The 25,736-nt window shown below is 44.0% G+C and overlaps 1 protein-coding gene across 5 annotated transcripts in view; it reads right to left on the bottom strand.

Moving 5' to 3' along the window:
• MTA3 (metastasis associated 1 family member 3) overlaps window positions 1–25,356 on the bottom strand; it is a 118,262-nt gene extending 92,906 nt beyond the window's left edge. For 3 of the 5 annotated variants that reach the window (XM_081000529.1, XM_081000527.1, XM_081000528.1), the window contains exons 1-3: window positions 25,104–25,353; window positions 15,457–15,524; window positions 13,076–13,169 (exon numbers count right to left, since the gene is read on the bottom strand). In XM_081000529.1, coding sequence (XP_080856655.1) covers window positions 13,076–13,169; window positions 15,457–15,524; window positions 25,104–25,131 — 190 coding nt within the window. In that variant the 5' untranslated portion in view covers window positions 25,132–25,353. Of the gene's footprint in view, window positions 1–13,075; window positions 13,170–15,456; window positions 15,525–25,103 lie in introns of all 5 variants that reach the window. The other 2 variants (XM_081000525.1, XM_081000526.1) reach the window with 2 other exon arrangements.
• Window positions 25,357–25,736: the final 380 nt, after the last annotated feature.

Genomic DNA, 25,736 nt, shown 5'->3' with positions numbered 1-25,736 from the left:
GGTGCGCACCGACCCCTCTCGCTCCCCGGGCTTCGGGCAGGTATCCACAAGCCTTAGGAGCCCGGCGGGAACTCCCGCCGGGCTCAGAAGGCTTGCGGATGGCAGCCTGCAGCCCAAGCCTGGGGAGCGCAGCACTGTGCACCCCGGGCTTTGGGCAGCTATCCGCCAGCCTTGGGAGCCCGGCGGGAACTCCCACCGGGCTCAGAAGGCTTGCGGATAGCAGCAAGCTCCGGGAGCGAAGGCTAAAGAAGAAGCCAAGACAGCCAGCGGGATGGATAATTTTTTTTTCTTTATTTCCCCCCCCAAAAAACTAGGTGCGCCCTATGGGCCGGTGCACCCTATAGAGCGAAAAATATGTTAATATGTTGGGGCAGAGGTAGGGAACTTACTGCTGGACTCCAATTCTCACCATCCCGGACTACTGGCCATGCTGGCTGAAGCTGATGGGAGATAATGTCTAACAACATCTAGAGGCACCGTGTTGGCTATCCTTAGAACGACGGACCAGCAATGTGCCTTAATCAGGGGTCACCAACCTAAAAGGCCCACAGGTCGTTTGACTGGCCCACAAGCTGCCCCCGAACTGAGTTGCCCGCTTGCGTGCTGCACTAAACCGCACAGCGTGGCGTGGGGACTCACTTCCACAGTGCTGGGAATCGCGTCTGCGCACGCACCGGAAATCACACAGGACCGATCTGGCCCAGGCAAGATATACCTTGCCGACCCCTGGCCTAAATGGATAATTGCTTCATATACATGAAGAAGAGAAAGAAAGTTTGTAACTGACAGGCAAGATTCAGAACTTTCACTCATACCACTAGAACTATGTATGATGGGATTGATCAAAGTACCATGAGCAAAACTTAAATTATCACTTGTGTTGTTCTGCAAGTGCTGTTGGAAGAGTTCACATGTTTATTTGGTTTGTATATTTACAGCCTGCCCTTCAACAAATCAGATTCTACTATCAGAACACTCAATGCAATTGTATTATAGAAAAGCCAGCCGTCTCATATACCCAAGGTTGCCTGGGAATTCTAACAAACCAAAAGAGCAATGCAGGTTCATGCCGCCATCTTGATTCGAAATGGCATTCAGCTGTATCCAAACATAAGAACAAAACCTGCTCCTTGATCTCTGGAACCAACATGCAAAATCTGGTCACGGTATCTTAAGAAACAGGCAAGCGCAAAAAGAACTGACAAACTGCTTACTAAAATAAACAGCAGACACACGGCACTACAAGAGCACTGATAAATTCCTTCACAAATGGGAGAGTAACTTTGGATTTACATCCGCTTTCCCCATGCAATATTGTAGCACAAGGCGCAACATGGCCCTCAATGAGTGGAAGACACCTCCCCGTGTGTCACTCTTTCATCCAACTTTTATATATATATGTGTGTGTGTGTGTGTGTGTGTGTACACACACACACACACACACACACACATATACATATAATTTTATTATTTATACCCCACCCATCTGGCTGAGTTTCCCCAGCCACTCTGGGTGGCTCCCAACAGAACACTAAAAACAGAATAAAATTTCAAACATTAAAAACTTCCCTAAATAGGGCTGCCTTCAGATGTCTACACACACACACACACACACACACACACACACACAGTTTTGCCTCAAGTTTTTCATTCCTTGCAGTGACTTTTAAATGCACACTATCCTTTACTTTCTAGTGCTTCTAACCAACCATGCTTCCAATTCAGAAATACTACCTTACAAATTTATATAATTGCTCAAAACTGTTTCCCTAGCTCATTTACTGGCTTTTCAAGTGAACCAAAGCACACTTTTTCCCGAGATCACAACTTCCTTGGTTATTTTATATTTCACATTTAACAAGACGCATAGATTTTCTTTTCATTAGTCTCCCCGCTCATTTAATTAGACCGCCTATTAAACTCTAATGAAGAATGAAAGACTTGCTGCGCCCCTTTTGCTCAAACAAGGAACAAACATTAAATCCACCCACAGCGTCTGAGTGGCAGGGCACCTCCCGGCAGCAAGGAGGACTTTAAGAAAAGTCTCCGCCAAAGAATCTGCCTCACATTCATACCAGGAAAATGCAGCAGCATGTGATAAATATTTAATCGTTTTAGGAATCCAAAATCGGTGTGCTGTCATCAAGGAACAGAAAGCTGGAGCTATGGGGAAAAAATGAAAGCAGCAAAATGGATATTCACCGGGAATTTAAATTCATGCTGCTGAGTGAATGAGTGCCACAGAAATCTGTCCGTGTGGAAGGCTAGTATTAGTTCTGACCACAGTTGTGCATCAAAGGAAATCAGTTATATTTTGAAGGGGGCAATTCTACCTGGCATTTTAAGGCGAGTCTCAGAATTGTAAGGCCAGAGGCCATTCACACACATCCCCTTGATGTACATACTTCCAAACTATCCCAGCTTATTCCATTGATAAACCTGTCATCCATGAACATGTCAACAACTTTTTAGAAGCCCGTTTATACATTAAAACCCAAAACAGGTGACTATATCGTCTTAAATTCTAAGCCAAAACATGCAAAAGCTTTTTGTTCACAATGAGTCCCTTTGCTTCTCTTTGTATGAGTGCATCTGCATCTCTTTGTATGAGTGCACCTTCAGGAGCAACAGCGTAGAATCATGGGATCATAGGGTTGGAAGGAATCCTGAGGAACATCTAAGTTCAAGCCCCTTGCAATGCAGGAATCTCAATTAAAGTGTCCATGACAGGTGGCCATCCAACCTCTGCTTTAAAACCTCAAAGGAAGGAGAGTCCACCATCTCCGTACAGTGGACAGTCTGTTCCACTGTCAAGTACCTTTTACTGGGTCTCACCTACTCACTGCGACAAGGTGATGACCAGGTCAGGCCTATGTGGGCACACTGCCAAATTCACTCTGCCCCTGCCCCAGTAAACAACAGAAATGCCACCATCAGAAGGTGTGGGAAAGCACCGCCCTTTCACACCATTACCTGACTAGAACAAGCCAGTATTAAGACAACTTCAAATTACATCTTAATACCTTGTCTGGTTCCATCTCTGGTAACCATGGCTTCCCAGTTTGATCATAATGCGAAACTCTGGTTAATTAAGAGGCTTCCTGCTTTAATTGTAACTCACCATGAAACCCAAAGTCACAATCTTAATGCCCTGGCAAACAGACAATTTTAATCAAGGATTTCTGCTTCGCTTTCTGATTTTAATCAACGGCTTGTGCTTGTTTGTTTTAATCAGATATATAGATTAGAGTTATTTAAAATCAAGCCACCTTGCTTTCTCTTTTACATCTGATACATTTCCAACTGGTAAACAGAAGAAAAGGGGAACCTTAAAGAACAGGAACTCAATAGCAGCAAGCTGAAAGTTAAGTTGAACGTATACTTTTTTAAAAAAAAAAAAGAAGAAAACAGAAATACACAATCGTATTCTGCAAGTTACATGCAGGATCACAGGAAGATAAAGAAATAATAAATCACACAAGCATTATGAGACAGCCATCTCACCGTTTAACAAATCTGTTATCAGAGCTCAATACTGAACTATGCCCAAGTTATTTATTTTCTAGTGCAGTCATACTTCAGGTTGCGTTTTTTCGTGTTACGGACCGCCGAAACCCAGAAGTACTGGAACGGGTTACTTCCGGCTTTCGATGGTCGCGCATGCGCGGAAGTGCTAGATCACGCTTTGCGCATGCGCACGTTGTGAACGCTGCGCATGTCGCGAACGCTGCGGGTTGCAAACGTGCATCCCGCACGGAGCGTCCACTGTATCCCTCAATATATACATCAACTCCTGGCAGTGGATCATATACAAGGTTACTTAAAAATTGCAACTGGGAGAGGCTTCGAATTTTTCTGTGTGGCTGTTAGTGGGAAAGTGGCAATTTCTACAAAGAGATACAGAGAGAACCTGCCAAGCACCATAAAAAATATAGCAAGAGTAACTGCTGAAGATGAGGAAGGTTGCAATAATGCTGCAACTAATTAGGTGTAGACTGAAAACTGGAGGATGTGCCGTGCCTCATCACAATACCGGATTTGCATGAAGTCAGGGTGCGGCAGGAGAGCAAAAGAGAAGGTAGGTTGCACAACAGCAGCAGCCATAGAATGGGAGTGAGAAGGGAGGAATACTGAGATGCCAAGGAACGGCACAGCTCCTGCAGTTTTAAAATGCTTCTGCCATCAACATAAATATAATCAGGGTGGTATAAACAATAAAATACAAAGTAAAACTAATAATAAAAAAACCAAGAAAGCAGCCCCCTCTAATGCAAAACTCAGGTGACGGGTGACAACAGAAATGGTGCTGAAAGAAGGTCACTGAAGAAGAGGAACCGCTATGGTTGGGGAAACTCTTGAGATTGGCAGAAGTAGCAAAAAAATATATTTTAAAACATCTAAAGCGGTAACAATCCCACCCCCTTCCCCCCAAACAGCCCAATGAAGAGTGAGAAATGCTCAGTAGCAATGAAATATTGAATATCAGTTGGAAAAAGAAAATGGGGATGGGGGGTGGGAGTGGGGAGCAGAACACCTGGTTGAGCATCTATAGCTTATAGTATCCTAGATGACAACATTTCTGACTGGCAGGAACCCTGCTGCTAGGAGATAAGGATACATTGCAAACATTTTGTTTTAGGCACCACTTGTATGATAAAATTGGTCCAATCCACACATATATTTTAAGCACTTTTAAAATACACAGCTCCCCCCTCAAAGAATCCTGGGGACTATAGCTTACCCCTCACAGGGTTGCTATTCCCAGCACCCTTTGCAAACTACAGTTCCCATGATGCTTTGTGGGGTGCCATGTGCTTCAAATGCACTTTAGATTTCAGCACTCAGGATATTTTATAATTGCCCTTAAAGTGGCTTTCCTTTCGAAGCTCCTCTGTTTAACTTCAAAAGGAAAGCAATGCCACACCAATATATTACAATTCATTAAGAGGTTTAATGCTATTAATCGTAGACAATTGAGACAAAGATTTTTGGGTGGGTGGGGGTTTAATCATGCTACATGTATGAATTGCTATACCAATGCCAGGATGCCTGTATTATCAAACAGCTGTTCTGTGAATTACCACTGTCAACTATGCAATTTTATCACCTCTGAACTTTCCGCATTTACCGTATTTTTCGCTCTATAAGACGCACCAGACCACAAGACGCACCTAGATTTTGGAGGAGGAAAACAAGAAAAAAAATATTCTGAATCTCAGAAGCCAGAACAGCAAGAGGGATTGCTGCGCAGTGAAAGCAGCAATCCCTCTTGCTGTTCTGGCTTCTGGGACAGCTGTGCAGCCTGCATTCACTCCATAAGACGCACACACATTTCCCCTTACTTTTTAGGAGGGAAAAAGTGAGTCTTATAGAGCAAAAAATACAGTAATTTCCCTCTAATCCAGGCGTCAGCAAACTTTTTCAGCAGGGGGCCGGTCCCTCAGACCTTGTGGGGGGCCGGACTATTTTTTTGGGGGGGGGGGAATGAACGAATTCCTATGCCCCACAAATAACCCAGAGATGCATTTTAAATAAAAGGACACGTTCTACTCATGTAAAACATGCTGATTCCTGGACCGTCTGCGGGCCAGATTTAGAAGGCGATTGGGCCGGATCCGGCCCCTGGGCCTTAGTTTGCCTACCCATGCTCTAATCTATTTACTACACACACACACACACACACACACTCATGAAATTCAGGACAGTTCCTCCAAGTGCCACAAAACGTTTTGTTGCACAGACTCTGCCTGGACGTTGTCTGGGAGAGCAGTCTGGATCGCCAACCTGTCTGGACCAGATACTTCTGCATGGCAAGAACATCTGACTCAGCCCTCGCTCTCCAATACCAACACAACAGCCAATACGAAATCTATAAAGGGAGGAAAGTTCCAGGTGAAGAGTCAGCCAGTAAAGATAAAGGAAAAAGGAACTGCTGTGCGTATGCTTTCTTTTATGCTGAAAAAGGTTAACAAGCCTTTGAATGCGGCTAGAATGTTATCATAAACGTACTACTTTTTTTCCTAACTGCCAAACAAATGTGTAAATGCAGGGGGAAAATATATAGCCTACTCTGTTCAGACATTCTCTGGGGTGGATTGATAGCAGGCTGCATTTGCTTTTATGAGAAACCAAAGAAAAATACTGAGCTGGATCAACCTGAATTACTGAACACCTTGGGAGTTAAGTCAAGCTTAAAATTGCTTAGGTCTGCTAAGTAGCTTAAATCAACAAATCAAAAATAATACCCTGAGGTTTCAGACAGGGTTCCCCCCCCCCTTGCCAGGCCTACCTGGAGATGCCAGGTATTAAAACGACAACCCTTTGCATTCAAAGAATCTTCCCTTCCCGTCCCAGTTTTCTGTGAATATGTATTACAACCATTTCCACCACAGTTTATAGAGTCTTCATACTTGGAAGCATATGCTTGTCTTTGTCTTGAGACTTAGATGGAAGTACATAAGTGCTAATGAAATCAGTAGATTTCAAAATTATTCGGTAGAATTTCTTAGAAGCTTATGCAGACTGGATAGAAGGCAAATTATCCCCTCTTAGCATTTTTCCTTTGCACAATCATATTTTGTGTCTCCCCCTTTTTTAAAGAGATATGTATGGGCAGAGGAGAGGGTGGACATTCCATGGCACAAGTGTAAATCCTTGCACTCATGGGCCATGTTAGTTCGATAACACCCTTAAAACTGCATGTATGAACAACTGTGACACACTTGGGAGTGGATGGGGAGTCTTTTATTGTAAAAATCTTTTAAAACATTTCAGTGTTATTGTTGGCATCCGTCTGTCTCAAGAGAGAATGGAGTGCACCTCTGGGGGTGGAGTCAAGCCACTGCGTTAGCAGCACTGAAGTGACCTTCCCAGAGCACAAGCCTGGGCAGCGTGTATGGAGGTCCTCAGCCGCACAGAAGACAAGACTCCATCTCGGCCTCACTGATGTCGTCCGAAGGAAAGCAGAATAATATGTCTGGCACCAGCTTAGCTGCAGGAGTTGCCAGGAGGTGGCGTATAAGTGCCATTGAACCGTTTTTGGGACTCCACTCTGGACTTGTGTAGGGTTTACACCTTAGCCTTTTCTTCTCCCAAAGATATCCCACAAAGCAGTGAAGGTTTAGGATCAAAGTTTTCCTTCTCCTTAATAGGCTATCTTCCCAGGTTGACGAACCCCATCTGCCCCTCTACAGCACATGCAGAAACCACTTTCTTGACTGTTGGACCCACTATTGGTCTTGTCTGTGTAATCCATCAGAGTCTGTCTTCACATGCAGGGGAAATCCATCGGCTATCCTCACCTAGTTCAGCTGGCCAATCTAAGCCATTCCTCCCAGTTAAACAGAGGCAAATTTCTAATTTTCAGCTTCAAAAGCAGCTGAATTCCATTAGGCTGAAAACTTCAACCATTCAGCAAGCACAAAAGGCCTGTGTGTTCTTAAAATGCTGCCACCTTCCCTTACTTCTTCATGACCTCATTAGCTTCCTGTGAGCATTATATCTAAATTGCCTAGGTAAGGTCAGCCACAGACTGGGCATTATCTGCAGCCTATAAACCAGAACTTCATTACTGTGGCATGCTTGAACCTGCTCCCGCCTCCCAGCTTTCAGCTCTCATCCACTGTTAATTAGCTCTACAGCGACTCCCCACATACCAACTTCTGTCCCCTCCTATTCACCATAAAACAACGCAACAATTAACTCTATGTATCTAATCCACCAAAGCCAAGGAGGCCACCAAGCAGGTGCCCATCATTCCTAGACCTTCTCCAGATCAATAGTTCTCCTCCTCCCAGCTACAGTTATCATTGATGGGAACCAGTGGTATCTATCAGAGGGAGAGAAGCCTATAGCCAGCCAACTACATATTGTACCTGGTCCTATGCAACACTCTATGCTGCAGGAAACTGTATCCTAGATGCAGCCATGCCACACGTGTTTCCCTGAACCCCATTTCCTCTATTCAGTTCCACCAGGGACTGAAGATATTTGGTGGGATGCAGCTTTATGGTCTCTTGATTTTCACATAAGAAGGCTGTTGTGCCTGGAGAACACTTTGCTACACCCCTTAGAGGCCCATTGTGACATGTTTGCACAACTCTTTGAGGATGAAATAACTCTCCTTCAGCACCATATTGATGGGATAGTTTCTAATGAGGTTTCCAACACTATTAGTGGGATCAATTTCAGCTGACGTGGCCTGATGATACAAAGTGCTTGAAGTGACACACTCAACTATGTGCCTCTCTTGTGAGCAAGATATGACTGGTTGGGCACAAGGGGTGGTTTACATCTTGAGACCTGGTTACCACTGGTCCCACTCATCTGCCAGACAAGTCGGCTTAGGGTAGGGGAGCTCAGGATCCTGTACCAGCTGCATTCTGTTCCCTGCCCCTGTTTTATGCCCTTGGTGTGTTTCCTGCTTCAGCTGCTTGTATAAGCTTGCTTTTCACTGTCCCCCTCCCCTTACATTGCTTCCTTATTTCAATCATTGTTGTTGTTGTTTTAATGATATTTATTAAAGTTTCAAAGAAAAGATTACATAAATAAAAAGAGAAGAAAAAAATAAAGAAAAAAAAAGAAAAAAAATACAAAATACAGAAAAAAGATAAAAAAACACTTAAAAAAACACATCAATCTTTCCATGCCTTATATTTCATTTCCTTGCTTCCCTGACCTCCTCACACACCCCTTTTTTTGTATTCCAGTTCTATTGGTTAATTCAGCAATTCCTTTCCCTCTTTGTTTTTGTCTTAATCCTTTAACTTAATATATTATAACTTTGGATTTTCACCTGTTAACAATCCATTTTTACATACACCTTTATAACATTGCTGCTAAAACCACTTAACTTCATTCTTACATCATTCTAACATTCATTAATTTTGCAGTATTTCTGTAAATAGTCTTTAAATTTCTTCCAATCTTCTTCCACCAACCTTATTTCAATCATTGTTATTACTATTTTTATTGGTCACTCCCCTAAAAGCCTTACTGGTGAAAGCATGAGTTTATTTTTAAGATTGTCCTCTTTCCTCCTCCAGAAAGTTGGCTCAATGTCATGGAAATGGAAATCTCCAAGGACGTGCTCTATGGGGAGCGGGCTTCAGGCACCAGGCCCATCGGCAGACCAACTCTTTGCTACAAAGAATGAGACATGCAAATAAGACACGAAGGCTGGCAACATTAACCTTGCCATGTGGGAATCCCTTGCGGACCACCTGAGTGCCTGGAGACAGGGTCAGGTCATGTATCCATAGGAAGATCCATTCTTCGTAGGAAGAATGGCTGCTAGGAAGAACAGAGAAGACACACAATGGTCCATCTGCAGCAGCACAACTGGACGCCTTTGTCTGCCTCAGCTGCAACAAAACAGGTCTCTCCTGTATCAGTCTCTACAGCTACAACAGGCACCATACCTCTCTAACAGTTTGACTTCACCCCCAAAGGTGCACTCCTCCACTGTGTCCTAAGACACACAGAATGCCAACAAAATATTAAAGGATTCCCAAGTTGGTTTAGAAAAGCTTTCAATCTCTTTATCTACCTTATAAGTGTCATTCCCCTCCTCCAAGGAGCTGAGGGCAACATGCATGAGACACTGATAGATTACACTTCTCATCACCCCTGACCATCAGGGATTCTAGCTGGGACTGACAGAACCTCTGGAGGAGCACAGGATCTCCAACCCCACAAGATGAATTCAGCTGAAAGGCAATGACTTGCCTGTAATATCCCGACTTTCCTGCATGCATTTTGTAGGAAGCACGTCAAAGTGCAAGTAGATAAATAGGTACCACTCCGGTGGGAAGGTAAACGGGGTTTCCGTGCGGTGCTCTGGTTCGCCAAAAGTGGCTTAGTCATGCTGGCCACATGACCCGGAAGCTGTATGCCGGCTCCCTCGGCCAATAAAGCGAGATGAGCACCGCAACCCCAGAGTCAGTCACGACTGGACCTAATGGTCAGTGGTCCCTTTACCTTACTAAGAGTTCTCCCATGCCTTATAACTCTGAATGAAGATATGATCCATAAATACAAAGCACGTCTACTGGTGCATGCAAAATTCTAGGTACAAAATGACACAAAGCTGGTAAACACATGTATTTACACAGAGTGGAGGTCTGCAGAATAAAATCCCCTTTACAAGAGCTTTGCTTTCCCAAATCTCATTAATATATTAACAAGCCATTCACTAAAATAAGCCTATTGTGTGCTTATGACAATATAAAACTTTTGCTCTGTACTTAAAGCGTTGACACTAATCTGGTTAATGAGACGCTCATGAACAGGAGTCAACTACTAATTATACACTGTCATTCACAAAAGGGAGAAATGGCTATTATGTCACGGAAAGGAACTCATTATTAGTATTCCTTTATGTCCTCGCCCCCAGGGTGGGAGAGGCACAGCATGTCTTCCTCAAAATAAAACCAAATAAAGCAGAATTATTAGATGACCACCGTTAAAGAAACACTACAGAAGGTTTGTTTGTTCAATCTTCTGCTTATTTGTTTCAAGAAGTTCAGAGAAGCTCACATTAAACTGCTAGGCAGGCTTCACTCCACTCTATCTCTGAATAACAGATGATAGGACATAACTATGACAAACAGCTATTGCATTTATGCTCTGCTCTTCAGCTTCCTAGAGGTATCTGCAAGGCCATGGCCAAAGTCAAAAAGAGGATGCTGAACTCAATGGACTTTTGGTCTCGTCTTGTGTTCAGGCACTCTGTGCTGTTAATTCCTTGTTATTCAGAGCTTAACGAAATGTCCAACACTTTTAAGCAGCTCAGGGGCTGAATCACAAGGAACTTATGACATTCCATTCCATACCAGTCAAATCCAAAGCACTGAGCAGGCTGACATCCACTCTGCTTTAACAATAGGCTTATTCACATGTTACACTGAACACAATATCCCTATTTCTACACATGTACAAGTGTTTGTGTGGAAGAGTGTACACTTGCTGATTTGTACAGCTCAGCTGTTGTGTACAAAGATTACACAGTGTACCTCCAGCTGCGAACAGGATCCGTTCCGGAGGTCCGGCCGGATCCTGAGGTTTGCGCAACTTTGTGGAGTCAAAACATACACCATCATGTGATAGACAACAATCCCATGACTGCAGCCATGGAGCAGGAATTCTAACAATCCCACCCCTTGATTCCTTTGGTTTGGGGCCAGTACATGTATCCATTGGGCTTTTGTTGTTGTTGTTTAGTCGTGTCCGACTCTTCGTGACCCCATGGACCAGAGCACGCCAGGCACTTCTGTCCTCCACTGCCTCCTGCAGTTTGGTCAAAATTGGGCTTTTAGTTGTTGTTTAAAGCTTGGATTTTGTTGTATTAAATTGCACTTTATACAAAAACCTTTGTGAGCCACGTTTGAAGCCTTTTTGGCCGAAAGGCAGCATCGAAATAATCTATAACCACAGAAAGAACAATCTGTGCTAGGCCTCTACACAAGGGATGGGCAAAATATCTGCTGGGAGATCTCTGGGTAGATCTGATATTATTTCTGACTCTCAGTTGTTTAGTAATAGCAACAAAATAACTAAGCTCTTGCTCTAAATTATACTGCCAAAATGAAGCAATCTGGGGTGAACCAAGAAAGGATATTTATGTGCAAGACCAGTGAACTCCATTCAATTCTTTTGCTTGACTCCTTGGCTCAGAATTCTAAACGTATGCCTTTTGCACCAGGGTCAAGTTGGAAGATCTAAAGGTTGTAATAAAAAACTAAATGGATCCTACAAGACGGAAGTCTGTTGGTCTCTACTCTACAATGAATACACTGTGTTAACTGTCTTTTTACCCATCATCTCATTAAATAATCTATGGCCTTTTAACCTGGGGGGGGATATTATTTGTGTTTGTTACTATGGTATGTATTTCTGTGTTTTTAATATTGTAAACGCCCTGTTAGCCTTGGATGAAGGGTGGTATAGAAATTTAATAAATAATATAAATAAATATAAATTAAGTATTAAATTTATATTAAATATAAATATAATATATAGTAACTAAATAATATAAAAACTGGGAAATAGCTTGATATGCTTGGGTGGGGGTTACAAAGCAATGGAAAAGGAAGAATAAGGAAAGGGCGGAAATCAATATGGCATTTTGCCATGATAATTTCCAAAAACTTAGCACATTATTTATGCATGAAATAATGAAGCCTTGTTGTGAAATATAAAGAAACCGCAAACTACATTAAAGCTATCCCTCTTTGGCAGAATATCAGGATATAATTAATTTTAAAAAAAAAAATTGGCAGAGTGTCAAGTTCTAAACTTTCAGTTCTGCCTCAGCTAAATCTCTTGCTCCTATCGTTACCAATTAGAACTGAGCAGAAACTATCGCTTCAATGGCATATACAAAAACAGAGTTCACACAGGCAACAAGAAACTACGGCTAAAGGTATTAACCTTCCAGGCGTAGACACGGTGAGGACTTACCAAATCGTGAATTATGTCACTGTGTAGATAAATACAATAATAATAATAATAATAAATTTTATTTATATCCCGCCCTCCCCAGCCGAAGCCAGGCTCAGGACAGCTAACAACACTAAAATAGTGCAAATACAAAAGAAACATACAATATTGCTGAGCAAAGCCACACAGATATTCAGCCGTCAACTATGTCACTGATAAAAAGGAGGAAATAATACTTTTCAAATGAAAGGGCTATCGATTCAGCATAGCAGTTCACTAACAAAAGGGGGATTTTTCTCTGACCCTGAACAGCTCTCAACAACCAGCATTTCATCCTAAGAAATCCATTCTACAGGGTCCCCCAACACTTCAGAGCAGATTTTGCTGAGGGCTGCAGAGTAGAGGAGTATTGGCAGAAATCGCTATCAGCAGCCTTCTTTCCAGAAGCAACAAAGCAAAGGGTGAAAGCTGAATTCCACCCTAGGGGTGTGAGTGAAGCTGTGCGGGAATGCAGGGCACTTAAAATGCAACGGATTGTGGATAAACTGCATCTGCATGAAGATGTACATTCCAGTACACGCACACAGAAAACTGCAGAATCCATGCAGTTTGTTTCTAAAGGAAACAATCTACTTACTTGCATGCTTGTCTGCAAGCATGATGAGGCTATTCGAGATGTCACGGCGCCTGTAAAAGCACACCACTTTTGCTTCGACGTTGCCATTGGCAGTCTGCAAAAACAACACAACCCATTAACAAATCAATGTATCACAATTGTGGAACACATGGCCAGCAAAACCTGGCTAAGGGAAAGCACTAATTGTTTAGTAAACCTCCACCTCATTAGTCCGTCCGTCCCGCCCCATCCCCAGCCAAAGTTTATCTCCATCTTTTTTTGTGGTTGAGCATGTGGCAGATTATCAGGCAAACCATTCCCTTAATCCTGGGATAGGGATCCTGGCACCCTCTAGATCAGCCTTTCTCAACCTGTGGGTCCCCAGATGTTGTTGAACTACAACTCTCATCACCCCTAGCTAGCAAGGCCAGAGCTCAGGGATGATGGGAGTTGTAGTCCAACAACATCTGGGGACCCACAGAGAACCGCTGCTGTAGATGCTGTTAAGACTACAACTCCCATCATCCCTGACGACTGGCCATTATGGCTAGGAATAAGGGGAGTTGTAATCCCACAACATCTGAAGAGCTGAACGTTTCCCTGCCTCCCAAATTGCTGCATTCTCTGACTGGGGAGTGGGAACAGCCAGTGTGGGAAGGAGATGCCACGCTACTGCTCTTCCAAGCTGGCTGCTCTAGTTGGGGAGTCAACAGTGCAGCACTTTTTCCACCCTTGGGTTAGAAGAGACCCCTGCCTGAAACCCTGTAGAGTTGCTACAAGGGTGGATAAAAATCAATGATTTTAAAAAAAACAACGCAGATTTTTTTATTTATTTAAATCAGTTTTTTAAAATAAAGTGCTTTTGGAGGAAAAATCTTTTTAAAGACAGTTTTCTATTTAAGTTACACTATAGTCCAAAAGGTATTCATCAGGAAATAAGGATTTGTTTTAAGTTTTTCATGTGTGCTAAAACTCAGTATAAGTTTTTTTTTAAAAAAAACAACGTTTAACCACATCAGTTAACAAACATGGATACATATGCTATAATGTTATCACTTTAGTTAAATAAATTGTTTAAATTGTTATTAAGGAAATGATTATTTTTCTCCTTCCAATAAAGTACAGCAGAAAAGTTGTCCAAATATAAACAGTTAACTTATTAAACTTCACAATAATTTCATAATTATCTGTCTCTGTATTTCTAATAGTATAACCAAATCAGTAATTTTTGATATAACTGTAAAAACTACTCCAAAAAATTATTATTCCAAAAATGAAACCTTCCTCTGATTGTAAATATTAAGATTATACCAGCAACAATGAGTCTTTCTGTAAAAAAAGAATAATTTAAATCAAGTCTTACTGACTAGTGATTTAAATTGTGATTTAAATCGATTTTATTTAAATCAAATCCACTCTGGTCACTACCAGTAAGAGGAGACAATACTAAACTTCAGAATGTGCACGCCATCAAAAGCAATGCAGCACGGATAAACAGCATCTGCAGTAAGGTGCACATTCCAGTGTATGTCAATGGCCTGACTTGGTATGAGTCAGTGGTCAAGGAAATAAAACAATAATCTGACTTTTAGAAGACATCTGAAGGTAGCCCTGAATAGGGAAGTTTTTAAATGTTTGATGTTTTTACTGTGCTTAATGTGTTTGATTTGTGGAAGCCACCCAGAGTGGTCAGGGCAACCCAGTCAGATGGGCAGCATATAAATTACTACTACTATTGTTATTATTATTAGGAAGCTTCCTTGGTTCCTAATGTTTGCTGGGCTCCAAGTCAGGCTGCAACCCCATCAAAGAGTCACTCCTCACCAAAGCAAAAGTGGCTTGGTTCAGACTCCTGGGCATGAGCCAATCAATATGCAAGGCTCAGCTCAGGCAGTTACTAGGTGCAGGGCAGTCACCTGCTATATCTGTGACCTTGCAGAGTGTGCTTAGCTAATCCTTGTCCTGCTCCACTCTGACATTCGTTCTCTTGACATCTGTCCTTTGCAGGCTCCCCCTATAATCACCTAGCTATGGATTTCCATTGCATGCTATACTCTCTACACACCTCCAGACTGTCTCCAGCAGGTTGCATCCTGCCCCCCACAGGATTCCGGCAGCCAAGAGGGGAGAATACAAGTACTAAATCACAGTTCATCTAAACAAAGCCAAATGATCTATTAGGTGGCATGGGCTTATTTTTTTTCAGTTGCGGCACAGATTGAAGTATATTTCATTTTCTAAAATGCAGCTCTGAAAAAAAAAGCATTTCTTGACAAACTTCACACAAGAGCTGAGGGGGGGGAATAACTTCCATATTTTATAAAAGAATTACACCTCTGCGTTTTACTGTGGAGGGCTTCAACTCTTTGTCAAGTGGCACAAAAGATTGCATATTCAAGTACCTTATTAAGTTCTTCTATTCGCCTGATTAGATATGGATTGCTTGAAGAGTTTTCAAAATAAACATAATCTGTAATGAAAAAGCGAAAATATATTTAAAGTTCTGCAGAAAACAGTATGAGAATAAATCTGAAAAATAAACCCGAGAGCTTCATGCTTAAAATCCAAGCATACATTGCCTTTATTTCTATGTTCGCAGGGCCTTAAATCAAGGCTAACAAAATATGTGAGCTTATTATGTTTTAGATGCTTATAGCTCATGAATAAATTCTCTTCTGCCTCTCCTAGGATGAACCAAGTAGAACCTCACTAACGATTTAGCCCTGCAAAGATTTATACAGTGGCTTATATTTTACACAGTGGGAGATTCACAATACAACACCAGTACAGTACTAGAATCATTTCTTTTGTGCAATTGAAATGAATTGATCTGGTGCTAGCAAAACCATTTGTGAATCACAGCTACAAAGTTAAGATGATGTATAAAACTTTCCACCAGATGGGACCCTTTTCCTAACCAGCCCACCCTGGAAAGCTAGCAACCCAAAAACTTAAAGTTAAGGCAGCATGAACTTATTACTAGAGGGATAGCAGCCATGCTAGTGTGCGGAAGCAAAAACAACAGTCTCATGGTTCATTCTCGTGTTCTCTCTCTATCTCTCTCACGCTTGCTGTTGTTGTTGTTGGGGGGGGGGTGTCGCGAACTAGAGTGTAATCAAGACCCGAGTGCAACAACCCTCTCCCCACCTGTGATTTCCAGCAGCTGTCATTCAAAGATATGTTGCCTCTTGACAGTGGAGATAGAAAATAACCATAGGGATAAGGAACCACTGATAGCCTTATCCTCAGTTAATCTGTGTAATGCTTATTACAAGCCATCATTTAAAGAGTTAACATTTCTGCAATACTATCCTTCCATAACACAGCTTCTTTTAGTCAGTACTATTGTCTGAAACTTAGTCATGCTAGCCACATGACCCAGAATCTGTACGCCGGCTCCCTCGGCCAATAAAGCGAGATGAGCGCAGCAACCCAAGAGTCGGTCACGACTGGACCTAATGGTCAGGGGTCCCTTTACCTTTACCTATTGTCTGAAATATTAACACAATGCATCCATATACCAATATTCTTCTGCTTCTTGCACAACCCGCATTCACCCATCGCAAGTCAAGTGAGACTCCACTTGTGTCTAAAATCACAGCATCATAGAGCTGGAAGGGACCACAAGGGTCATCTAGTCCAACGCCCTGCAATGCAGGAATCTGTTGCCCAAAGTGGGGCTCAAACCCACAGCCCTGAGATTAAGAGCCTCATGTTCCAGAACTGAGAGAATTCTGTAGAGCTCCAGAACAAGGGACTGTGTTGATCCCAACCACAGCCTTTACCTCACTGCGGCACCTGTCCCGTAATTTCCCAGCATGAGGCATGGCCAGGGAAGAACCATAGCTCAGTGGTAGAGCATCTGCTTTGCATGCAGAAGGTCTCAGGTTCAATCCCCAGTATCTCCAGCTAGAGCTGGAAAGGCTCCCTGCCAGAAACCCAGAAGAGCCACTGTCAGCCAGTGTAAACAGTACTGAGCTTGATGGACCAAATGGTCTGACTCAGCATAAGACCGCTTCCAACGTTCCTGTGCACAACATCTGGTGCTCTGGTGAACTAGGAACATTGCAGAAAACCACCAACAGCGCTGATTAAAAACAATCCAAATACTAAAATTCATGCAAGAAGCATTCATGCATGACTAGATGCACCGAGATGTCCAAAGAGTCATGAGCCAATGCTTACTACATTTAAAGCTTCAATCCTATGCAAAGTTTTACTTCTAGATTATACACGTTGCACGTAATGTATAATTCTAGAATACCAGACTGAAAAGAGAGAAAGAAGCTAAAATCAAACATATTGTGTTCTGCTAGAATTAGGAAATGACAGTTCACACAAGAAGAACAATTTCTCAATTTCTGGTCACACCCCATGTGTCTCTAAATAATCTTAAGTAGTTAGACAGCGGGAAAATAAACATTGTTTCTGTAGAACCAACACAGACAATAAAAAGCAATACTCAAGAGATTGAACCCCAAAGAGTGGAAAGCAAATGCAATGTTTAACCTGGACATTTACTATCAGTGTCAACAAAGGAGTGTGCAGGACAGCAAGGGAGAGTTGAGAACCGAAACAATTTCCTTATCCATCGTGACTCATGCAAGATGTCTGAAGGAAGTAGGCTTAGCCATGGCCCTTGCAAGCGACTTCCTGCATTTTTCCAAACCACTGCACCAGGGAAGACTTTTAGGTCTGAAAATTTAAGAAATGGTCATGACCCCCTAGGAGGAACATCACACTGATTGGACAACTCGTAATCTGAATAACAATACAGTGGTACCTCGGGCTAAGAACTTAATTTGTTCTGGAGGTCTGTTCTTAGCCTGAAACTGTTCTTAACCTGAAGCACCACTTTAGCTAATAGGGCCTCCTGCTGCCGCTGCACAATTTCTGTTCTCATCCTGAAGCAAATTTCTTAACCCAAGGTACTATTTCTGGGTTAGCGGAGTCTGTAACCTGAAGCGTATGTAACCCGAGGTACCACTGTAATCAGGTTGTGCAAGACTTTAACTAGACTTCAGCAGGAATGTAGGCCAGGCATAGGCAAACTCCGGCCCTCCAGATGTCTGGGACTACAATTCCCATCATCCCTGACCAGTGGTCCTGTTAGCTAGGGATGATGGGAATTGTAGTCCCAAACATCTGGAGGGCCGGAGTTTGCCTATGCCTGATGTAGGCAGTGGGGACAGCTCACAGCCCACACCCCAAGCTGTGTGATGGAGCAGTGCCACTGCAGCTTATCTGGATGGCATTGGCCTGGATAGGGAGTTGTACAGGTAGACCAGGAAGAGTGCTGGCTCCACTGGTGCATTTGTGTAGCCTTGCCAAATGCCATCTGTGTAAGCTATAGCAGCACTGGTGTTGGGAATGTGGCTTGGCCCCACTAAACTACTGATTCTATAAATGTTCATTCAGAAGCATATCCAATTATATCCAGTAAAACTTATTCCTGAGTTAAGCGTACACAGCATTGCACTTACAGGAACGCAGGATCTAAATAAATTAGAGAAAAGAGCTTGTTGATACACCCAATCACCTAATGCAGTAGCCCTTGAGGAAAAGGAAGATCTGCTTCCATGTCTAGTTAGTCATTTTGCCTTTTTCACTTTGTCTCTGTGATTTGGTGGAACATGCAACACCTTAAGAAAACAGCCTCAGACAATTTTGTCCATCCATCCCAGAACTGACAGGCGGCAGCTCTCCAAAGTTTCAGACAGAACTTTTTCATGCCACCAAGCTGCTTGATCTGGAGACTTTCTATATGCATAGCGAGTGCTCTACCTGTGAGAACTCTGGTCAGTGAGCGAAATAAACAGATTCATTCTACCTGTGAGCTTTGGTCCTAACTTCTGAGGAGTGCCCCTTGCTCTCGGGACTTCTCATACCGAAAACAAGAAGCTGCAGCTCATAGGCCCCACACACAGCCCTCATTTAATGCAAAGATATGGTAGCAGAGCAGTGGTGTCGAGCGATTCCACCCCACGCCCCAGCCTGCCCAATGCTTCATTTTTCCCTGTAAAATGTTCAGTTTCAAGACAAATTAGATCACTCTCTAGGGAGTTTTCTAACACAAACTGGAAGTTTATCCTGGTGCAGATCAGAGTAACTTGCAAAGAAACTATTTTCAAGGCAGAATGAAAATTTGCTGATGGAAATTACACTATAAAAATATGCCTAATTTGCATAAGAAAATTTCCCAGAAAACCTCTATTACTGTGGCAGAGAAAGACAGAAAGTGCACTACGCAACCCTAAAATTTGCAACCTCCACCCTCCCTTTGTTCCAGCTTCACCCGCCAGTGGCTGCAGCACCAAAACGACTTCCCTTATGAGTCAACTATCCTTTGTAGAAAAAAGTTCCCCACCACTGTTTGTTTGTTTGTTTGTTTGTTATGTTTATATACCACCCTTTATCCAAGGATCACAGGGCGGTCAGTCATAGACCTACAAGGCTACATCTCCTTTCCATTTTATTTCTTTCTTAAGATTTATATGCCATTTGATTGTAGATAAAAACCTCAAAGCGGTTCACACAAAAAAGAAATAATAATAATACTTTCACTAAAAAAAATTCACAACCGTAGCTAGAAACACATGAAACATTTTACGCTTTCTTCCTACAAGAGAGGGAACTGATACAAGGCACAGGAGAGGATGATTAACGGAGGAATATTATTTAAACAAAGCCAGCGTGAACATCATCAGTCCCATATTACGGTTTGAAAAGTCAAGAGTAGAAGGGCTGAGATTAAAGAGAGTTCTTGCTCAAGGCCGTCTAGTGAGTTCGTGGCTAAGCGCAGATGTTTTCAAAGACCATTGCCAGGGTAACCAACATTTTGCTCTGCAGGTGTCGTTCAGACAACAGTTCTCATCAGTCTCAGCCAGCATGGCCATTGGCCAGGAATGATAGGAACTGGAGTCCAACAACAGAGGGAACCACATTGGCTAACCCTGTACTATGCTATGGCAGCTCAACGATGAGATGAAGAAAATAGAACTGATCAGATTTAAAATACAGGACTAAAGAAATCTTATCTGATTAAAAGTACAAGTTTTTTGTTAAATGAATGCACTGGTTTCATATGCACGCACGTAAAAACAATGGTTCTGAAACAAGACAACTTTCTTTGTTTCAAGATGATGCATGCATTTGCTGTAGCGGGTGTATTAACTTAAGAGAGGCATTCCCTCCTGCATGAGAGAAAAGGGAGACTGCTTCTTTGAAGACAGTACTGACCGTCTGCAGCTTTTAAAGTTTATTATTTAAAAGATATATATCTCCGTATCTTTCTATCTGTATAAGATAGAAAGATATGTTCAACAGGTCCATCTCTAAATTGAAAGGCAGCCTTATCATTCTTATTATTACATTTATATCCCGCCTTTCCTCCAAAGACCTCAAGGTGGCTTACATGGTTTGCCCCTGCATCACAACAACCATGCCAGGTAGGTTAAGCTAAGAGCCAGTGGCTGGCCCAAGGTTATCCAATGACTGAGTGAAGACTTGAAACCTGGTTCCCAAGTGTCTAGTTCAACCTCTAACCCCTACACTGCACTACCTACAAACCCTTCCATACCTGTCTTGAAATACTGAAACAATTGCACACCATCCTACTTGCAGACGTTTTCAAACCTGACCCGTTTCTTCACACATACTAGTATTTACAGGGAAGTATAATTGTGCATCCCCTCCAAAGATCCATTTATTTCCTAGATTGACAATGTGTTTATTGTATGTGTGTTAAGTCCCACTTATTTTCAGGTGAAGCGTGTAGAGCACAGGTAGGGAACAGGGCAATTCTGCAGATGTTGCCAGGCTCAAACTCCCATCAGCTCCAAACAGCATGGCCAATGCTTAGGGATGATGAAGAGTCAACATCCAACATCTGGAGGGCCACAGATTACCTAGCCCTTGTGTAGAAAACTGCAGTATCCGACTCATTTCGCTGAATAAATGCTCCCCTTTGAAAGTTAAGGATCATTTGCCATTTCAGGCTTATGAGACAGAGAAGACAACACACTTTTGCAAGAATGAAAGTAAGAAAACAAGTTTGCTTGCTGAGGAAGTTCATTAATTAATCGTTAAGAGAACGGCTGAGATGCTCACAATTAGGTCAGGGTAACAACTCCAGTTCCTTGCTCCTGCTGGCGAGGAATGCAAAGGTGCAATTAAGCAATTGCCCACAGCAAGATAAAATTACCCCACAGGTGAGCTGGTAAGTGGCCATGCCTCCGCCTTTCTCTAAGATTTCACTTTCCCACACCGTAAAGAAGATTGTAGCATGATTGCAGGTCTCCTGGCACTAGAAAACATGAAAAATGCAGCTGCAATAGTATTGCAAGTTTTCTTACAGCACAGGAGAAAGGACATCCAGATTATTATATTCCCTCTATTGGAAAGAGCCTCACAGAACTACTGCAACCACCCATCCAATTTCTCCTGGCGTGGAAGGGCCAGGAAAGACAGGATATGCTTTGCCAAGTCAAAAGCAACTAAAATAATACATGTGAACAGGTAGCATCTTCCCTTACCTCTCTCGACCCCTCAGACTGAGAATTAAGAGGCAGGGCATTCCTAACATTATCTAGGGCACCTGTGGCTAAGGAGAGCTAATATTGTGTAGTGGTTAGAGTATTTGACTAGGACCTGGGAGACCAGGGTTCAAATCCTGACTTAAGCCATGAAGCTTACTGAGTGACTTTGGACCATTCACTGTCTTTCTCAGCCTAACCTACCTCATATGGTAAAATGTCACTGGTCAAACTGAATCTTTAAAGAGCTGTAGTTTTTCTGAGATTCACGAATAAAGGGCATTTGTACAAAAATATAAAATATCTGTGCAACTCAAGCCAACAGTTAATTTCTTAGCTGGTGGAATCTCAAGGCTAAAACACCTAGTTCCTAGTTTTGCCCTTCTATCCCCCTATTGCGCTCCAGGTATTTTTTGTCTGTTTCTTTGATTTTCGGCAGGGTTCAGGAACCTGGTGCGCTTATCCAGAGTCTTTTTGCCTTCTAAAAAAAAACATAAAACAGAGGGGGTGGAGTGGGCAGGGTGACTCCATAGTGTCACAAGAGCCTGCCAACCGGCACTGCCAGCTACCACAGGAAACAGGAAAAACTTGTTGTTCCTCAGTGTAGTTTTCCTAGGAAGACTGCACATCTAACACAAAAAGAGGAGTGCAAAGGCACACCACTCAAGCTATGTATGTTTCAGCTCATCCTCAGAAACATGTGTGCTAGGCTTCTCTGAATTATTTACTACTACTACTACTACTACTACTACTTATTATTATTATTATTATTATTATTATTATTCTGGGGGCCATGCCTAGTCTTCATAAAGCACTGATGATGTACTAAATCAGAGTCCCGGATGTAGCACTTCAGGCTGCAGGTGGGACTCCAATGACTGAATGCTAGAAAGGCCAAGAATGGGGTCAAAAGTATCCATGGATTTTCCCTTCTGGAAGAATAAGCAGAGGGTCAAGTGTTTCAGTGTTTGTTGCAGGGCTATGAGGATGTAGTTCCCTTCAACTTGACCCTAAACTTCCTCATAGCCCTCCACTCCCTTATTTTTCTTCCTCAGAAGAAGGAAAAGTCTTGTCTCTTTGTTCATGTCTTCTCTGCTGGACTTCAGCACTCCAACCTTCAAGCACAGGCTGCCCTGTCCTTCTCCATTTCTGTTCTTCCTCAGCACAGTTCTTTTTTTATGCAGAATTCCCAGCAATTCAAGTCTGGGAAACCCTGATCTAAAGGGCCAAAGTTTCCACTCAACTGCTATGCACCTTCTTCCAAACAAACAGTCATCTTATCCATGTTATTAACCTTTATTATTGGAATAATCTTTATGCTGATACCTTAAATCACGAAGAGGAAACCTGTGGCCTGCCAGGTATTTCTTGACTACAACTCGCATCATCTGACCACTGGCCATGCTGGCTGATGCTGATGGGAGTTGGCATCACTTACGGCCACAGGTTCCTCACTTCTGTTTTAAATACATAGTGTTAGGGAGAAAGGTTCTAGGGGGTCTTCCAGACAACCTGTTTATCGAGCATTCATCCAGATTTGTTTGCACAAAATCCATGTGGAGGTTATACATCACTGTTGAGCTCTTTTTTGGCAAAGTTGTTGAACTTTTTTTAAGGGAAATCACCAAAAACGACACTGCCGACAACATACGTTTGGATTTTCCCAGACACTTTTAGTGATTTCCGCCGAGACACTGCTTCTGACTGTAGTATTCCAGATTATGTCTGGGAAATTCTGGACAAATGGCTATGATACAATGCCACTATTTCCAGTGCATTTTCCCCAACACTATTCTTTCCATAAAAAATACTTGCAATTATTATTATTATTTGTATTTTCTTGGCCATAAGAACCAAATCCACTTTAATTGCACAGCCTAAATTTGCCAGTACTTACTTATTGGTATCTAGATTTCCCAGTACTGTACTTACAAAATGGTGACAGTCTGGCATGTTATCTCCCTGACATGTTAGCTTTCTGTGTGGGGGAACACTCTGGTGTTCTATTCCCATCACTTGTGCCCAAATCTGCACTTCCTCACAGCAACAAAATGCTCCTCAATGAGCAAATTCTGAGAACCAGGCCTTAAAAGTTGGTTCACCCAAGCAGACATTATTCTCTCACACACAGTTGTGTGTCCACAGCTATGTAGAGGAAAGTGGCCCTCCCATTTAAATGGTCATTTCAGATTAGAGTTTCTCCACACCCAAGTTGCCCAATCACACAGAGAAAATGAGTGCCGCCATTTTGAATGAATTGGCACTTAAGAAGCGGAGATTCCTCTAGTATTACCCTTTGGGGTTCAAAATCATATCAAAAGTGCATCAAGTCCAGCATCCCACTTCCAGAAAAAGGCTACCTAGATGCTCCTCGGAAACCCACAAATACACTGTTACTGATATGCAACTTCTGTACACAGGATTTTCCATTGAGATATTATGATCAATGAACATTTATACTGAACCCTTTCTAAACCATCACCAGTGTCAGGCCAGCTTCAGGTTTGGGGATACCCTAGGGAGTGCCTCTCTGAGGGCTCACCTCATGCTCTCACCACTGCCAATACTGCCCATTCACCTGCTCACTCCCAAACTGGTGTGGTGCCAACCCCTGACACCAGCCCTGGAGCGAATCCCAGAGGTTAACTACACTCTGTGCGGGAAAAGCACTTGCTACTGCCATCTAATTTAACCGGGGACGGGGCCACCGTCTCCCCAGTTTCAGTTATAACGAAAAGGAGAATTCTCTCCCTATCCAGTCTCCATCCTTTTACAAACCAGTTATCCTTTTTTTCCTATCCACTCCACTTGCTTTGGAGCAACACTACTGGATCCCATGGGACAAAAGAGAGGCCTGCGACCTTGTGCCAATTTTCACATGAGAGCAAACATTGGGGGGGGGGCGCTGAGGACCACGCTGAATTGGCTGGGGGGGTGAACCCCAGAACACATGATGTCAGAATAGGGGGTGCGCCCTGCGTCTCCCTCGCCCCTGAAAGAGTCCCCACACACCAGGGGCGAAGGGGGAGCTTTCCTCTAGCCAGAAGGGGTCGGGGAGGCCTCGGAAGCTCCCCCCCTCCATTAATGGGGAAGGGAGGGAGAGTTGGGCCGGCTCCCCTTGGGGAAGCGCAGAGACTGCCATTCCCGGGGAGCGCGGTTGTCCCCCCGCTTTCCCGCGGAAGAGAGGCCGCGGCGCGGGGGGCTTCTCCCCCAAATTCCACCTCCCTGGCCAGGTGGGCCGTGGCCTCCCTCGTGGGAAGGCATCCGGAGGCGGAGGCTGGGTTCCCCGCTGGGGGCGGGTGCTGCGCCAGGCTCGGCTCCGCTCAACACGCCCCTTCGCTCCGGCCCGGCCGAGAGCCGGCCCCGCACTCCTTCTCCCCGCGAGGCCGCACTCCTTCGCCCCATGGGACCCCGGCGCCAAGCCCTCCCTCCTGCTCCTCCTCGGCGTCCAAGGACAAACCCGGGAGCCGAGGGGGCGCGCTGCGCTGAGGACCCCCCGCGCCAGCCCCACATACCTCCCACTCGGTACATGTTGGCCGCCATGTCTGCGCTCTCTCTGCGCCCTCCTCCTCCTCCTCTGCTGCCGCCGACGCCGGGCTGGGGAAGGGGAGGAGCGCCCAGCCCTCTCCGCTGCTGCTGCCGCCGCCGGCGCTGCCGCCGCTGCCCTTGACGCCACCTACGCTGGGCACCACAACGGGGTGCCAGGCGGCTCCGCCGCTTCCTCGGCCCTCTCGCTCGGCGGTGGGGGAAGGGAGCGGAGGGAGGAAGCCGCGGGAAGCTGAAGGGTTAAGGCCGAGCATCCGGGCCCGCCTCGCTGGGCAGGGCGGAGAGCGCAGTTGGCTGCGAGCGGGCGGCGCCGGCGACGCCGAGAGCGCACAGCCCACGCCGACGTGCGTGTGCGCCCAAGGCCGGGGAGAGGAAGGGTTAAAAAGTTCCCTCGGGTGGGTCTGTCTCCGGGGCTGGGGGAGGAAGGGATCCAGTTGGGGGTGGCTCAGGAGTAGGTGCCCCTTTTGGGTACGTGGTCCTTTTGCGCGCGCGCGCCTAGCAGGGACAGGTGGATGTTTTGCCTGCGCGGGGGGGTGGGAGACGCAGGTGCATTCTGCAAAATGGGGCGCAGGGCGCTGGCATTGGGGTGCAGTGTTTAGGAG

Source organism: Podarcis pityusensis (assembly GCF_964106645.2).
Source record: "Podarcis pityusensis genome assembly, chromosome: 3".
Taxonomy (NCBI): domain Eukaryota; kingdom Metazoa; phylum Chordata; class Lepidosauria; order Squamata; family Lacertidae; genus Podarcis; species Podarcis pityusensis.
The sequence above is the reverse complement of the archived record's forward strand: the minus strand, read 5'-3'. Positions and strand labels throughout refer to the sequence as shown.